The sequence below is a fragment of the Prionailurus viverrinus genome, chromosome B3, assembly GCF_022837055.1.
Source record: "Prionailurus viverrinus isolate Anna chromosome B3, UM_Priviv_1.0, whole genome shotgun sequence".
NCBI lineage: Eukaryota > Metazoa > Chordata > Mammalia > Carnivora > Felidae > Prionailurus > Prionailurus viverrinus.
In genome coordinates, this window is record NC_062566.1 from 18,048,988 (window position 1) to 18,066,957 (window position 17,970).

The 17,970-nt window shown below is 43.1% G+C and overlaps 1 protein-coding gene across 1 annotated transcript; it reads right to left on the reverse strand.

Moving 5' to 3' along the window:
• Positions 1 to 886: 886 nt before the first annotated feature.
• On the reverse strand, positions 887 to 5,492 carry LOC125168017 (uncharacterized). The gene is made up of 4 exons (XM_047863006.1): positions 5,381 to 5,492; positions 2,512 to 2,702; positions 1,593 to 1,834; positions 887 to 1,139 (listed from the first exon to the last, which is right to left on the reverse strand). The coding sequence occupies exons 1-4, from the start codon at positions 5,490 to 5,492 to the stop codon at positions 887 to 889; spliced, it is 798 nt and encodes a 265-aa protein (XP_047718962.1).
• Positions 5,493 to 17,970: the final 12,478 nt, after the last annotated feature.

Consider the following 17,970-nt stretch of genomic DNA (forward strand, 5'->3'; position numbering starts at 1 on the left):
TGAACATTGTTCGGGTGGCTTTATAAAAGGAACTTACTCCTGCTCAGCTGTTTAGGTCACTGGCTTCCACACCACTTCAGGAAGAAGAAACTAAGCCAGGGGTGATTTCTTACCAGGATTGGGTAACTCCTCACCTGAGAAACTAGAGGTGGGGCCAAGTTTGCCTCCATGTGAAGGCAATTGAGGGAAACCAGAGGGTGTTATGCCCAGAATTCGTGATCCCCAAAGACCACCAGGGAGCCGAGTCCGATGCAAAAGCAAAAGAGCCTTTATTCAAGCTAGCTCGAGCTCAATCCCTTACCTGCACCGATGCAGCGGTGAGATACCAGAGAGAGAGAGCAAGTTTCAAAAGCACAAAGGTTTTATAGGGGTCTAGAGGCAGTTGGTGAGGTAATGGCTGTGGCCTCAGACAATTGGCTGGGGAAGGGCCGGAGTCCTCTTACGCAGGTTGCAGGGCGTGTTTTGATCAGGAAGTTTGAATGGGTGAGCGGGAGGTTACTCAAGGGGAGGAGGCGTGGTCTGAGGTTTCTGTGATTTTCCCGGAAAGGGGGCATGTCGGGGACATAGTCACTCAAGGTGGAGGACACAGAACAAGATGGAGTAGGTCCACCCTTTCATTCCCCCCTTGTCATGTAGCTTGCGGACCCAATCATGGGACCAGCTGCGTTTCTATTTTGTAATCCGGGGGCGTATGGTGACAAGAGGAACAGAGTTTGGAGGTCTATGTAAAGTTCTGGGAACCAAGTGTCCCTGGGGTGGCTCTGGGAGGTCTGATTAAGTATTGTCCCCAAGCTGGTGTCTATGATCTGCCAGGTGATGTTTTGGGGGGCATGGGGACTCCTGGCAGCATGAACAATGACAAGCAGAGTTAACAGAGTTACCAATATTAGGTGGGTTGAATGTGCTGTAGCTTGAGTTTGAGCGGGTTGTGTTGGTCCCGATTGATGGCCCATCGCGTGACGAAGTCCTTCCAGATTGAGGAGGGGTCCGCTGGCCGAACGTGGGTGTGATGGACCCAGGTCACGATGCCGTCTACTTTGAGAGTGGTGGGGGTTGTCAGCACCACGATGTAGGGTCCCTTCCAGCGCGGCTCGAGGGTCTCTCGGTGGTGCCTCTTGACGTAGACCCAGTCTCCCGGCCTGTACTGATGAAGTGTCGGGGTTGGGCCAGCCTCATAGATGGCACGGAGGCATGGCCAAATGTCCTCGTGTGCCCTCTGGAGCCCTCTCAAGGAAAGAAAAAGTTCTTGATCTTTAAACTCAGCAACAAGTTCAGCTCGAAGGTTGGGAATAATAGGGGGTGGCCTGCCAAACATGATCTCATAGGGAGTAACACCCAAGGTGTAAGGAGTGTTCCTAACCCAGTAAAGGGCATACAGTAGGAGAGTCACCCAGTCCCCGCCAGTCTCCATGGTTAATTTGGTAAGGGTCTCTTTTAGGGTTCTATTCATTCTTTCTACCTGTCCTGAGCTCTGGGGCCTATAAGCACAATGTAATTTCCAGTTTTCCCCCACCGCCTTGGCTACTGGCTGCGTTACCTGCGAGATAAAAGCTGGTCCATTGTCTGATCCTATCATGGCAGGAAAACCATACCTGGGTAAGATGTCTTCTAGTAGCTTCTTAGCCACCATCTGAACCGTTTCATGCTTGGTTTGGTATGCCTCCACCCAGCCAGAGAAGGTGTCAGCTGTAACTCCTCCTGTGTCCAGCCCACACAAAGCTGCTGTCATCAGTGAACCAAGTAGCCTCGGCATCGGGGAGGGGCCGGTCGGTCTGGTCCATCCGGAATCCATGTACTTGCTCCAGGATTCCCGCACAGTCATGTAGTGGAGTGCCTAGGTCAGGGTCGGGCAGCAGGGTTGCAGGATTGAGGGCCACACTGGGGTGGAACCACACCCGTGGAGGGTTGAGTAGGAGGCTCTGGTAATGAGTCATACGTGTGTTGCTCATCCATCTATCAAGAGGCTGTTTCAGGACTCCTTCAGTGGCGTGTGGGGTCGTGATCCAGATCTCCTGACCTAGGTAGGGTCAGTTTGTCTGGGTCCTTGACTAGGAGTGCTGTCGCTGCAATAATTTTGAGGCATGGTGGCCAGCCGGCAGTCACTGGGTCTAGCTTCTTGGACAGGTAAGCCACCGGGTGGTTCCAGGGGCCTAAGCCTTGAGTTAGAACCCCTTTTGCTATTCCCTTATGTTCATCTACAAAAAGGTGGAAGGGCTTCGTAATGTCTGGCAGGCCCAGGGCTGGGGCACTTAGGAGGGCCTTTTTTAACTGATTAAAGGCAGTTTCTTCTTTTTCAGCCCATTTAAATGTTTTCCCCTCTTTGGTAGCTTCATATAAGGACCTGGCGATCTCAACAAAACCCGGAACCCAGAGGCAGCAGTAGCCGGCCGATCCTAGGAATTCCCTTACTTCTCTTTGGGAGGTGGGAGTAGGGATCTTTAGGACAGTTTCTTTTCTGGCATCTGATAACCGCTGCTGTCCACCCTCCAGGATATATCCCAGGTAACTTACCCTCTCCCTGCATATCTGAGCCTTCTTCGCGGATGCCCGGTACCCTAAGGCCCCTAGGATAGCAAGCAGGTCCTGGGTCCCTCGCTCACAGTCTTTGGCCATGTCAGCAGCAATCAGGAGGTCATCTATGTACTGTAGGAGGGTGAGGCCAGGGTGCTCCCTTCTGTACTCACCCAGGTCCCGTGTAGTGCCTCATCGAAGATGGTGGACGAATTTTTGAATCCCTGAAGCAGCCGTGTCCAGGTGAGTTGCCCACTGTAGCCCTCCTCTGGATCATGCCACTCGAAGATGAACAAGGGTTGGCTCTGGGGTGTCAGCAGCAGACTGAAGAAGGCATCCTTTAAATGTAGTACAGTATACCAGACCCTGGAGGGCGCCAAGGAGCTCAAGAGAGTATATGGGTTGGGAACAGTTGGGTGTATGTCCGCGACCCTCTTATTTACCTCCCGGAGGTCTTGTACTGGTCGGTAGTCATTTGTGTGAGGCTTTTTGACCGGCAGTAGGGGGGTGTTCCAGGGAGACTGGAAAGGAACTAGTACCCCTAGGTTTCGTAGTCTCCGGATGTGTGGCTGGATCCCCTTCCGGGTCTCCTGACATGGGGTATTGTTTGATTCTTATCGGACTTTTCTCCTGGCTTGAGTTCTACCAGGACCGGGTCCTGTGAGTGGCTAGTCCTATCCCCCCCATCTCTGCCCAAACCGAGGGGAATTCTTGTAGCCATCTGTCTATATTATCCTCTCTCAGGAGCGCCTCCTGGTGGAGGCAGTATTCATCCTCCAGTTTCATGGTCAGGACCTGGATGGGGTGGCCCTTGCCATCAGTGACCCCTTGTCACCGTCCCCCCTTGTCTGAAAGTTATCTGATCTCCAATCTTGGTCAGTAAGTCCCGTCCTAACAGCGGGTAGGGGCATTCTGGTATTACCATAAAGGAGTGGGATACCTGGCCTGTCCCCAAATCTACAGTTCTTTGGGTAGTCCATGAATGCTGACTCATACCAGTTGCCCCTTGTACCCAGGACTTCTTGCTGGCTAGTTTTCCTTGTGGGGTGCGGAGGACCTAATGTTGTGCTCCGGTGTCGACGAGGAAGTCAACAGGGGTCCCCTCCACTTTAAGTGTTACCCTGGGCTCGGGAAGAGGGTCCAAACCCTGACTCCCCTAATCACTCAGTTCATCTAGCTCTAGGACTTTTACTCGATCAGTCTTGCTTCCCTTCCCGCTGGCCTTTTTCGGACAATCTTGGGCCCAATGCCCTATCTCCTTGCAGTATGCGCACTGATCTTTCTGCAGCCTCTGCTTCCCCCCCCCCCCCCTTTGGTGGTTCCTTTACCTTTTTTTGCGTTGTCTGCCAGCTTCCAGAGATGGCGGTCTCGTTCCTCAGGGAAGTCAGCAGTGGTAGCTAGTAGTATTCTGGCCAGGTCTCGAGTCTGCTTACTGCTGGCAGCTGCTATGGCGCGAGCCTGCTTGTCCTCAGGAGGCTTCCAGTTATTATATACTTTTCGGCTACCACCAGTAAGTCTAGTCTATCTATTTTCTGCAATTTTCTCCTAATGTCTATGGCCGATTGGTTTACAAAGGCCATGATAACAGCTCCCTTGCTTTCCAGAGCCTCTGGATCCATGGGGGTGTAGGTACAGAATGCCTCCATGATCCATTCTAAGAAGGCAGCCGGAGATTCATCTTTTCCCAGTTGTACATTTCCTACCTTGGCCAAATTGGTTGGCTTTCTAGCAGCCATTCGGAGACCCCCCATTAGAGTCTGGCGGTAGACCTGGAGCCTCTCCTTACTTTCTGCCATGTTGAAATCCTGCTGGGGCTGAGTTAAGGGGAAGGAGGCATCTATCTGAGCCTGGTTGTTGGTGGGATTCCCGTCTGCGCCTGGAACTAGTTTTTGGGCCTCATTAGGATTCTTTCTCTTTCTTCAGTCATGAACAGGACCTGCATAAGCTGCTGGCAATCATCCCACGTGGGCTGATGAGTAAAAAGAACAGAGTCTAATAAATCAATAAGCCCTGCCAGTTTCTCAGAAAACTTAGGATTCTGAGCTTTCCAATTGTAGAGGTCACTAGTGGCGAAAGGCCAATAGTGATGGGGCTGATTTCCCTCCGTGTCTGGGTGTCCAGTGGCTCACAGGGGCAGAATAATGGAGTCAGAGGTGGAGGCGGATTGCTCCCTCTGAGCCCTTTGTCTGGTAAAGGGCGGGCTTCCCACTGGAGCGTTTCCGCCTCCCAGTCTCGGAACAGCGTCTGCCTCCCCTGGAGGAGGAGGATGGTGTTCTTCCGGCATCCTAGGGGTGTTATATGGGGGAGGAAAAATTAGTTCTTCTTCATTCCCCCCTGTAGGACAGGTTAGAGGGGTGTTGAAGGCTGGGTAAGACTTTTCTTGTTTTCCTTCTTCTTTTCCCCCTGCAAAGCAAGAATGGGTTTTGGCTCCAGAGGGAGTGGGGCTAGGAAGGGCTTAAGCCAAGAGGGTGGGTCTTCTGCAAGGTCCTGCCAAGTGATAATGTAAGGGAGCTGATCAGGATGGCCTGTCTTAGGCCAAGAGATGATACCCCTGACTCGGTGGATGGTAGGGAGGTTGAAGGTCCCATCTGGTGGCCATCCGACATTGAAAGTTGGCCACTCGCTAGAACAAAAAACCTGCCACCGATGCTTTAGGACTTCCACACTGAGGTTGTTAGCTCTTCCCCTGACATCCTTAAAGTGATCAATCATAATACTTAGAGGAGTAGTCTGAGTCTGTCCCATAATGTCCATCCAGTAAGTCCACAGAACAAAACAGAGAAACACAGAAACAGACAAACAGAGGGCCCCCTAGAAAGTCTTCCAACTCCATGGAAGCAAAACTGAAAGCTAGATGAGGGCCACGCACCAACTGGCGGGAGCAACCCGCCTCGTCTCAGACCTTTGAGGGGATTCCACATACCTCCAAAACCAATGAGGGGATTCCACGTCCCTCTAAAACCGATGAGGGAATTCCACATCCCTCCAAAACCGATGAGGAGATTCCACGTCCCACCAAAATGGAGGATTGGAACATCTTCCAAAACTCCCTGCCCGTGGTCCTCCAGTGCGTCCACTTAGGCCGCATCGGGCACTACCAGAATTTCAGAAATGAGCTCACACAGAACAGATGGAACGAACAGACACTAACCGTGGCCAGTCAGGCTCTCCGGGTTGGGGGTCCCTCGGGGGTCTTGGGGATCCTGGGACAAGCCCCCAAATGTTATGCCCAGAATTCGCGATCCCCAAAGACCACCAGGGAGCTGAGTCCTATGCAAAAGCAAAAGAGCCTTTATTCGAGCTAGCTCGAGCTCAATCCCCCACCTGCACCAATTCAGCGGTGAGATACCGGAGAGAGAGAGAGCAAGTTTCAAAAGCACAAAGGTTTCATAGGGATCTAGGGGCAGTGGTGAGGTAATGGCTGTGGCCTCAGCCGATTGGCTGGGGAAGGGTCGGAGTCCTGTTACGCAGGTTGCCGGGCGTGTTTTGATCAGGAAGTTAGAATGAGTGATGGGGGGGGGGGGCGCCTGGGTGGCGCAGTCGGTTAAGCCTCCGACTTCAGCCAGGTCGCGATCTCACGGTCCGTGAGTTCGAGCCCCGCGTCAGGCTCTGGGCTGATGGCTCGGAGCCTGGAGCCTGTTTCCAATTCTGCGTCTCCCTCTCTCTCTGCCCCTCCCCTGTTCATGCTCTGTCTCTCTCTGTCCCAAAAATAAATAAACGTTGAAAAAAAAAAAGAATGGGTGAGCGGGAGGTTACTCAAGGGGAGGAGGCGTGGTCTGAGTTTTCTGCAATTTTCCCAGAAAGGGGGCATGTTGGGGACATAGTCACTCAAGGTGGAGGACACAGAACAAGATGGAGTCGGTAGTGTATGTCCGCCCTTTCAAGGGCCCATGTAGAACCCACAATTTACTAGGCACCAAAAAACTATGGATTTAGTGGGTTCCAGAGAAGAATGTATTCTAGTTCATGGCAGTCAGAATGGCACTCACGGATCTAGGCAGCCATTGATTGTTATGGAAGAAAAACCATAAGGATGAAATGCACAACAGTGCACTTGAGAATAGGCAAAAGCCAACCTGCCCCTTATGAGGTTTTTATTTCTCCAATTCCTGACAGAATATTAGGCATGGACATTCTACTGGGAAAGATGCTACAAACCTATATAGAATTTTACCTTTGAATTTGGGTGATTAAAACGTTCCTAAAAGAACTGTCCTACAATGTTAGGATTGTAACATAGTAACATTAGGACCCTATATTACTCCCTCCCTGCCACCACCAACTGACTTCTAAATGTAAAGCAATACTGATTGCCAGGAGTATTTGAGGAAATATCTGCCACTGTATAGGAATTAGCAAAGTTACAAATAATTAGGCCCCACAAAATCCCTATAATATCTCTGTATAGCCTGTGAAAAAACTGGATGGCACCTAGAGAATGACTGTTGATTACAGAGAATGAAATAAGGTTGTCCCTGATATACATGCTGCTGTACCAAACATCACACAAATCATTGAACAAATGGTATGGTGCAGGCTCTTAACATGCAGTTTTGAATTTAGGCCAATACTTTCTTTAGTACTTCTTTACACCCGAAATCAGAAGACCAATTTGCTTTCACATGGAAGGGTTGACACTGGACATTCCAGGTATTGCCACAAGGTTATTTGCATAATCCTACTACCTGTCATGGTATGGTTGCTCATAATTTGTCTATACCCTCCACCATCCACAATTAAAATTTTCCTTTATATCAATGATGTGATGCTAACCTCTGAAGACTTGTCTTTGTTATAGCCTTATTTATTTATTTATTTATTTTGAAAAAGAAACAAAGTACAAGTGGGGAGGGGCAGAGAGAGAGGGAAAGAAAGAATGCTAAGAAGGCTCCATACTGTTAGCACAGAGTCTGATGTGGGGCTAGAATTCACAAACCATGAGATCATGAACTGAGCTGAAATCAAGAGTTGGATGTTTAACTGACTGAGTCCCTATTATAGCCTTAATTAAACAGTTTCTGCTCTCATCTGAACAAATGAGGAGAGGCCATCAACCCACAGAACATACAAGGCCCAGGACCACAAGCAAAGCTTTTGGTGTATACTTAGTGAGTTAAGGCACATCTTATACTGAGCTCTGTAATTGAAAAGATCCAACGATTTTCCCATTCTTAAGACATTCAACAACAAGAATTCCTAGGTCTCTTGGAGGTATTGGAGGGCCTTTATACCACATTTACCTCAATGCCTGTGCCCCTCTACCAACTGATATAAAGGGGAGTACACTGGAGTTGAGGAGAAGAACATCAAGCTGCCATTGGCCAAGTTATTAGTTGCTCAAGCACAGGTCTTAGGAATGCCTTTACCTGGTATCCCCACAACCCTAGATGTGATTGCTATGCTGGATGGGATGAGTTGGAAATTATGGCAGAAACAGCATGGAAAGTTAACCCCTTTGGATTTTGGTCATAACTCTGGAAGAGAGCAAAGGTACAATATTCTCCTATCAAATAAATTTTGGGGGTCTATATGGCCTTTCCACAAATGGAGCCCTTAATGACCACTCTTCCAGCAATTGTTCAGACTAGTTGCCTGTAAAAAGATGGTATATTTGCAAGACCAGCATCTGCCATAGCACAAGCCCCTATTTGGGAAAAATGGAATGCTTACTTATAGCAGTAGTCTCCACTGGTCCACTGGGGACTAAATTACATGCTATCTTGTGGTCTTGGGGCCCACAGAATATGGAGCCTTTAATGTCCCCTTTCTAAAGTCTCTAATGGAAGCCTTCTCACAAGTACAGTAAGGTACATACTCTATTCCTGAAGATGCTTGGTATATGGGTGGTTCTAAAGGGGGAATCCCAGTGTTAGCAATCTAACTTCAGGCTATACTATCTTGTTTGAGACAAGATAATAAAAGCATCTAATGGGCTGAGTTGAGAACTGTCTGGATGATATGCACACATGAACCTTGCCCCCACCCCCTGCACAGCTGGGCTATCTGTAAGGGTTTAACAACCTGGATGCCCAAAGGGCTCAGGGTGACTGGGAGATTTTACAGAAACCATTGTGGGGAGCAGAATTATGGAAAGACATATGGGAAAGTATATAGAACCCTAGTGCCTCCCTTACTGTTTTCTGTGTCTCAGTGCATAGAACTGCCTTATACCAGTAATACTGAGGCAGACACCTTAGCAAAGATCAGGGCCCTTACCCCTGATGAGGTTCAGAATTGGCTACATGGATTTATAAGCACAGTGGATGTCACTATCCTAAGGTGATTTGGAACATAATGAAGAGAACAGACATGCCCCTTTGCTATACTGACATCCTAGCAGCCATCAGTAACTGCCCAATCTGCTTCTGTCTAAGACTCATTAAGGTTCCATATGCTGCAGGATGAATTCACTGTGTGATACAACAAGTTTTAGGCTGGAAAATTTATTATATTGGCCCTCTACCATGAATCAAAGGGAAAAGTATGCCCTAACTTGTGTGGACACAGCCACAGGGCTCACACAAGCCCTCCCCTGTAAAAGATCCAATTAAAGACCATTGTCAATGTGTTGGAACAATTTAGTGTCATATACAGATATACCTGAAGGATATGTAGTGATAGGGAAACATTTTACTGGACATGATGTGCAGGACTGGGCTCATGGGTGGGACAAACATAGATGGTTTCATTTAACCTATAATCCACAGGTCAGCAGGCTAATTGGAAGGAAGAATGGCACTCTTAGGGTTCAACTCAAAACCCTCCCACAGATACCACTGTTGCACAAAAGATGGGCAAAAGTCTTGCCAGAAGCCATATGCTTCTAAGTTCCACTGAGAAATGCTATGGCATCACCCTATATGCAGCGTTAGGTATCAAAATCACCCTATGATTATTGCCACACATAAAATAAGGCCTGAGGTGCTCCTTCCTCAGCTCATAGCAGGCCAGAGACAACTGTGATTCTTCACTCCTCAGCCCATCCTCTCAGGGGGAGGGGATACTTGAATGAGGGTAGAATGGCAACTTTCCCCAGGATGGATAGGCAATTTCTTGCCAGAGTGTGAAAAAAGTCCTGGACAGCTGAAGTGGTTCCTGTTGATCTTGTTGGAGTTGGGGCCAAATCGGTCCACACATAAGTATTCTTGACAGGCACCCATACCCCAAGGTACTATATAGGTGGTTACCTAATGTGGTCATTTGTACCACCTTTAATTTTACATGTATAGGCTGATTCTTTGGCTTCTTAGCAACATTTCTAGGATGTCCCTTTTGCTCATACATCCCAGGCCACCTCTGTCCTCATAACAAAAGATGAAGCTACTATCCTCATCTTAATAGAGGGAGAAGATCTACCCAGACAACTACCTGTGAAGCATTTTTTTTTTCATGATTAGCCTGCTGTTCTTCTCTTGCTCTAGTGAAGGAAACCTTTTTCTGCAGTAGGCACAGATTTATGCAAATGGTTTATAATAGATATATGGTTTTCTCCCTTTTTCAAGTACTTCTGGATTATCATGGTTTGTGTCACCCCTACAGGGAACTGATTGGATAGCTTGCCAAGGATTTATCAATGAAACCAAGCAACAAAGCTCAATAATAGCCACTGATATAATAAATGACACTGGCCTATAAAAAACACCTTGTCTAAACGAGGGCATAAGAAGTTAGCCTCTGTGAAGTGTACTAAAATCATGACATTTCAAACTGCTTTGTTACGAGTAAAGAACCAGACATGCGGAGATAAAGGTGGTTTTACTCAAATCTGGACTAATTTCATATTACTGACTCCATCTTATGGGCATTAAGTCAGCAATGTCCATTGTTCCTGGAACATTTAAATCATTCTAAAGATACATGGCAATAAAGCACCTGACACATGGTACAATTACCTGAACATCAACACAAGAAACAAACACTTAAAAAGTATTGATTGGCATGCATTAGGTTGGACACAAAGACCAGGAATATATAGGTTAGCTTCTAATGGTACTAACTGGCTCTGTGATATGAATCTTTGGCCTTGGCTGTCCCCAGGGTGGCTGGGGTCTCTAGGTTTTCCTTGGGCATAAAAACAAATAGCCAGCACTATAATATTCTTCACAAACTTACCTCATTTAAAGGCATGATGAACCTGTGCCGTCTTTCATTGCTATGGCTACTTAGCAGCAATATTTTTACCATCCTTAGGCATAGAAAATGTAGTATACATCTGGAAGCATTAACTAATTATACCCAGAAGACCCTTGACAGTAGTTACCATAGTCTGACACTCATGAATATAGAGATGCCATTGATATGAAAGGCCATATTACACAATAGAATGGCCTTGGATGTACTCACCGCAGCACAAGGGGGTACTTGCACTATCATTCAAAATGAATGTTGCATTTATATACTCATAGACTTGATAATTCAGGCATTATCACTACTAAATTACAAGACATGAATAAACAGATACAAGTGTTAGATGGTTCTGCACTCACTTTAACCCTGTGATTATCAAACTGGTTTAGAACCTGGGATACATGTTGGCAAAGGTTATTACTCATTCTTTGCTCATCAGCATAAATATCTTTTCCTGTTGCTGCCTGCACTGCTATTGGGGTTTATACCTTCGACTTACATACTTACCATAAAGAGCCCATGTCAGACAGCAACAGAGAATACCTTAGAGGAGGGATGTGCATGAGATTGTGAGAGACAGATCTGAGGGGTGAATTGTGAACCAGACGAATGCCATCTTGGACAAATCTGCCTTCATGACCATTCTGTGACCTAAAGCTTTCTTGGGTACAGGACCCCCCCATACACTGACACACATTCTTTCCTTTTGCTTAACAACATCCTTAAGTACACCCTCATGGCATATCCTTGATCTTCCCTGGAGATATGACTATGACACACCCATTTATAAACATTCTCCTCTTGGATGGTCCCCCAACATATACTCCCAGCCTCTAGGGCTATAAAAGCAGATCCTAAGAAAGGTGGCTTATAGAGATCTATTCATCTTGCAGCTGCCAAAACATGTTTTTGTTGGTAAATCCCCTTAATCCACTCTTTCTTATCAAGCTATCCTTTTTAACCTTTTATTCAACCTTATGTTTCCTTAAGCCTTTGAAAGTCATTTTACATATACCTCCCTTTCAAGGAACAGACTTGAACATAAGATCATAACACTTGTAGAAGAAAACATAGGCAGTAAGCTTCTCGACATCAATCTTGGCGATTATGTTTTGGATTTGACGCCAAACGCAAAAACAAACAAGTAGGACTTCAAAAACTGCAAGTACGACAAGTGGCAAAAATCATTTGTAAACTTGATATTTTTTTATATTGAGCATAACAGGTTTTTATCATAAACTGAGAAAAGTAACATGCCAGCAAATTTTGTGGTTACACCTTCCCCTTCCCCACAACAATGCCTTCCTACTGCTTCAAGTTAAAGTAGGTAGAAATACAGGCATAAATTCATAATACACCACTGATGGCCCACTGGAAGAGGACTTGATCATAAATTACCTTGAATTTGTTTTTCAATGTTATATATGAATAAATTATAGCCATTTTTATATTTTTGGCAGTGTAAGTAAATGATTTCTCCTCCTCCTTTCTTCTTTATTATTTTTTTATGTTTTAAATGTTGTTTTATTTATTTGAGGTTCTACCTAGGACTGATTATCTAAACTCCTTTATTTATTCATTCTGTAAATAGCTATGGAGAACTTGCCATTTTGCCAGGATAATTATAGTTCCATTACAAGGCCAAAAAGGCCAAGATTTCTGCATTTGCACACCTGATATTGTAACCGAAGCTAAGTCTGCCTGTCAGATGCACAGCAAAGACTATCACTGAGACATCAAGTATGCAGCAAGGAAAGGCTTACTTCAAGAGGCAAATGAGACTGGAGGGCAAGACTTAAATCTGCGTCCCTGAAGGAGAGTCAGGGATAAAGGCAAATAAAAAGGTCTGGGTAAAAAGCTGTAGTCGTGTTTATTAGTCTGCAGCTGCACTTATTATTCCCATTAATCCTCTGCTTACTGGTTTCTATTTCCACTGTCTTTTGATCAGTCCTCATTCTTGAGGAATTGGGATGATGACCGTTCTAGTTACTTCCTACTGAAATGGGGTAAAGATTTGGGGTAGAGAAATGGAATTGTCCTGCACTCATTTAGAAACACTCCTTAGCTCCAAATTGAAACTCAACATTCTGCATTACCAAGATTTTTGTACTTCCGTTCTCCCTTTGGCAACAATTCCAATTTCTGGCATTCTTGGCAGTGGATAATAGCTGATGGGTCACCACTGCTTTACCCTTGATGAATAAAACTGCTTTCATCTGTGAACATCTCAAAGTCTGGATTTTTCAATGGCAGATCCATCAAATTGTGATGATTGGAATAAGCTTGTTCAATTATCTGTGTTTCTAAATATGGGCCATTGTGGCAATTTTTTCTGAAGTTTACCTCAAGTTGTCTAACTTCAGCATGCAGGGCTTCAGGAAAAGGAACATGTTTTGTTTTGTTTTGTTTGAAGTCAAGAGAATGGGAGAAAATTGGAAAGCTTAATTTGGAGAGTTATAGCAAGATCTGAGGAAAACAGAAGAATTCAGTATTGAGCCCAATTTTATAGGAAAGCAACAAACAAAGACAGTTAATTAGAACTAGAATCTAAATCCATGAAGGTGTATTACTGAAACCTAATTTCTCTCTAAAATCACTCTCATTTCCACCAAAGATAGCCACATTAATTTGTTTGCAAAATAAGTCTAGTTTTAACAAACTTGGCCAATTATTTACATTAGTGCAGCAAGAATAATGATTGGCCATAAAATGTTATTTTTCTTTCTTTCTTTCTTTCTTTCTTTCTCTTTCTTTCTTTCTCTCTTTCTTTCTTTCTTTTTTTTTTGTCTTGTTTTGTTTTGCTGGAACTATTTATAAGGAATTTCAAATTGAACTTTTTACAGCTTCTCAAGACTAAGAAGCCAAGCCAAATACTTGCCATCAGACTTTGCCTGCAATACTTACAGATTTGGGTGAATTCCTTTCTTTTTGAAGTCTTCAAAATATCCAGATATTTGTGCACCTGCTAGGAAGTGACCTTCTTTACTCCTCTTGTAAGGCAGCTGGATACCCTGAAATTGAGGTATCAAGTTGAATTTTCAAGGGGCTTATTGGTCCCGTAAAGTCAATGTTAGTTCCTTAGAGCTGTCTGGCCATATCTGAGTCTATGCATGTCTTCCTCAGATATGACATTCTAGTTCAAAACCTTGGTAATATAATGAGTATTTCCAACTGTGTCCTGTCATAAGGAGAACAAATTCTTATTGAATTTATACAAATAAATAAATTTCCATGAAATTATAAGAATACTCAGAGTTTCTAAATTCTGGAGGGATCAAGTTAGGATAAAAAGATAAATGTTTCATATTTGTTTACAAAGGAATATTTTACCAAATTTCTGTAAGTCATAGATAGCTTAAGTGAAAAAATTTCCTTAAATCTGGAAAAGCAAATGTTAGAGAAGCAGCAATGTTTCAAACAAGAATCACAGGAAAATACAATCATCTTGGTTAATCATTCAGCCCTAGTTATTAACTCTTGGTATGTTTGAACACAGTTTACCCATTAATTCTGGAAACTATTACTTTTGAGGTTACACTAACCTGAGTATCAGAGATCTGTATTTGTGTACCAGGACATCTTCAAATGTTAGGACTTTTACATAATTTCTGGAGTAGGTGTAGCATTCACCCATAAAATATAATCTAAGGAGGTTTATCATGACTTATTTGTTAACACATCCCACTTAATTTGACATATTAAATAAATAAACCAAACAAGTAAAAAATATTTCATTGAGAAGTTGAATTTTGGTAAGTTTTTTAGAAATATCAGTTTTAAAGCACATGCCTAAATAAGATTACAGATCATTACAAAATGTCGTTATCTATCTAGCCAATGTGGCAACAAAAGAATCTAAAGGCAAATACTGTTACATGGTTGTTAGAAAAACTTAGCTCTTTTACTATTGAGAAGATTCCAACTTTCATAAGTAATCAAAGAGTTAATAAAGACAATACATAGAAATTCTGTTTTTTTCTAGGCTGATTAGATTTACAATTTAGACCAATAATGTAAGTAGGTTCTGCCATTTTTAACAGAGAGATAAAACAAATTCCAAGCTTATACTGGTATACTTCTGATATTAAAACTCATTCATTCTGGGGCGCATGGGTAGCTCAGTTGGTCATGCATCTGAATCTTGATTTCGGCTCAGGTCATGATCTCACAGTCACGAGATCAAGTCCCACGTGGGGCTTCATGCTGAGTCCCAATAATAAATAGATAAACATTTAAAAATTTTAAAAAATAAATAATACTCATTAATTCCAACAAGAAGAATTTTTTTTTTCCCAGAATCTCCATTAGGAATGAAGGACTCAGCTATAGGGAATGTTGTCAATAATAATCAATGCTCAGACAACATCATGGATTGCCTTTACTGAAGGCAGCTCCCTTGCCAAGACCATGCCCTGTTCCCAGGTAGTTCCATCCTTGTTCAACATGAGATATAAAAGTCCAGAACTTTAGGTCCAATTTAGGATGGTTTTGAAGGGTAATCCAACTTTGGAACTTCTCAGAGTATTAGCTGAGGCTTCTGTTGATATTGTGCCACGGCTCAATTTTTGCCTAATCTTGCTTTCTTACTCTCTCTTCTCCTCCCCACCCAGGTGTTGATCACTTCCCTAATAAACTTTTTTTGCATACTAATCTCTGTAATATTAGTCCAGACCATGCACAAAATCTCTTTCATAAAACTTCTCATAAATATTCCCTTCTCATAAACGTCTACAATTTTTCATTTCACATTCAGATTTCATCCTAAGTTTTCCCTCTTTAAATAACCAATCTCACTTTCCTTGTATACAAAATTGTTCCCAGAAGTCTGTTTTTTTTTTAAAGAAAAGAACAAATGAACAAGCAAAATACAAGCAGACTCATAAATACAAACAAACTGGTGGTAGAAAGACAAATGACATGTGATTTTTTTCTTTTCTCACAAATTTTACATTGGAGGTAGCATGAATCCACCCGATTTTCAGTAAACACAGGTAGAAGAAAAGTTTTACTTCTAATGCTGACAACTCTAAAGACATATACATTTTAATTAAACTAACAACCTTAAATTAGTTTTTATATTGAATATTTTCTCATATAATGTGAACCTAAAAAGATTTGGGTTAGTTTCCATTTTTCTGAGTTTTAATATGTCCAATTCTTAAACTTACCTGCTATAAACCCACTTTCACAAATTAATTTTGGCAATACCATTTTGAGTTAGCCAAAGTATCTCACATTACAACATACATGGATATATATATATATATATATATATATATATATATATAAATATGTTGCAAATAAAATCTTATAACCTTTGCTTTACTAATATTTATGGAGATGACATTTAAGGCCCAATTTCCAAATATCTCCCTTTTACAAAAGAAATATAATTGCAAGATGGTTTTATAATTTATAAATCCATTAATTAGTCATTTTCCTACAGTCTATTGAATATTATGGCCAACCAATATTATTAAAAAGATCATTGTTAATTAACATTGCCCAACTTTGCACATGCACCCCAATGTTCATAGCCACACTATCAACAATAGCCAAAGTATGGAAAGAGCCCAAATTTCCATCGAAGGATGAATGGATAAAGATGACTTGTTATATATACAATAGAATATTACTCAGCAATCAAAAAGAATGAAATCTTGCCATTTGAAACTACGTGGTTGGAACTAGAGGGTATTATGCTAAGTGAAATTAGTCAGAGAAAGACAAATATTATGGGACTTCACTCATATGAAGACTTTAAGGTACAAAACAGATGAACATAAGGGAAGGGAAGCAAAAATAATATAAAAACAAGAAGGGGGACAAAACATAAGAGACTCATAAATATGGAGAACAAACAGGGTTACTGGAGGGGTTGTGGGAGGGGGATGGGCTAAATGGGTAAGGGGCATTAAGGAATCTAGTCCTGAAATCATTGTTGCACTATATGCTAACTTGGATGTAAATTTAAAAAATAAATTAAACAAAATGGTAAACAAACAAACGAACACCACATTGCCCAACTTTGGAGAATACAACCCAAAGGACTGCAAGAGGGAGTCAAATTGTCATTTCCCATTTTCTAATTAGAACATGGCTGGCTTTATTCAAAGAACAAAAAGCTGCAGCAACGAACAAACCAAATGAAGCCCAATGGACATCTTTTAATATTGATTCCTTCCAAGAAGTTGGGGCTTCATTGAACCAAATGGCTTCCTAGTCACCTTTTTCTCAATGAAGCAGGAAAAGGAAGTCTAAGAGAGCCAAACTAAACCAGAGTAATAAATAAGCTCATGAATCATTACACATGAAGTACTCACCAAAAACTTCTGTCCAAACACAAACCAAACACTGTTTCCTTGACACAAGAGTTTAATTAAATCCTGAAGATCAGAGGCTTCAAGTTGGGGTGGGGCCACAGGGATGGTGTCTAGGACAAAGAACCTACTCAGATGCTCTGACTCATCACTAGGCTCCCTTTACCAGCTGGGGGTGCTGATGAGCCACAGGCAGAAAAATCCTGGCTGGCTCCCCAAAAGTGTGAGCAAATTCAAGTTCATCTGCCTGAGGCACAGCAAAGCCCCTCATTGAAACATTGAGTAGAGTACACAGCAAAAAAAAACGGTTTATTCAAGAGGCAGCCAAACAAAGAGAGGGGGAGGGCAAGCCTTGAATTTGTCTCTCAAAGGTTGAAAGTCAGGTATATTTAATGGCAAATGGTAACAGTCTGGATAAAAAGTTGCAACTGCACTTATTAGTCTGTAGCTATACTTAGTAGTCCTGTTAACTTTTGGTTACCAGGTTTAATATTTTAGCTGGCTACAGCGCTAATAAGGAGTCTGAGAACAAATAAACCTGAGGTATAGCCTGTAAGAAGGTGATGAGTGCTATCAAAAAGAAAGGGAAAAAGGAAGGAAGAAAGGATGGAAAGAGGAAAAAACGAAAATAGAAAAGATATGATAAAATAGTGTGGGGGTGGGTGTGAAATGGTAGTCAAGTTGGGGGGTGGGTGTGAAATGGTGGAAAAGGTGACATCTAAGTCAAGACTTGCAATAAGTGAGGGATATGCCTTGAGGTACCTGGTAGAAGGAAAGTCAAGGAAGAGGGAGCAACAAGTACAGAGGTTATGATGCAGTTGACTTGGGATGTCCATGCAAGGAGAAAGAGGAATCAATTTGGCAGTCCCAGGTCCCTCTTCTGCCTGGGCCCCACAGGAAGCCAGAAAGCAAAATATCCCACTCATGAGATAAAGTTATCCCTTGTTTTAGGCAATTTGTTCCTCTACATTTTCTTTGTTGTTTCTGGTGAACTCCTTTATTTTTTTTTCAA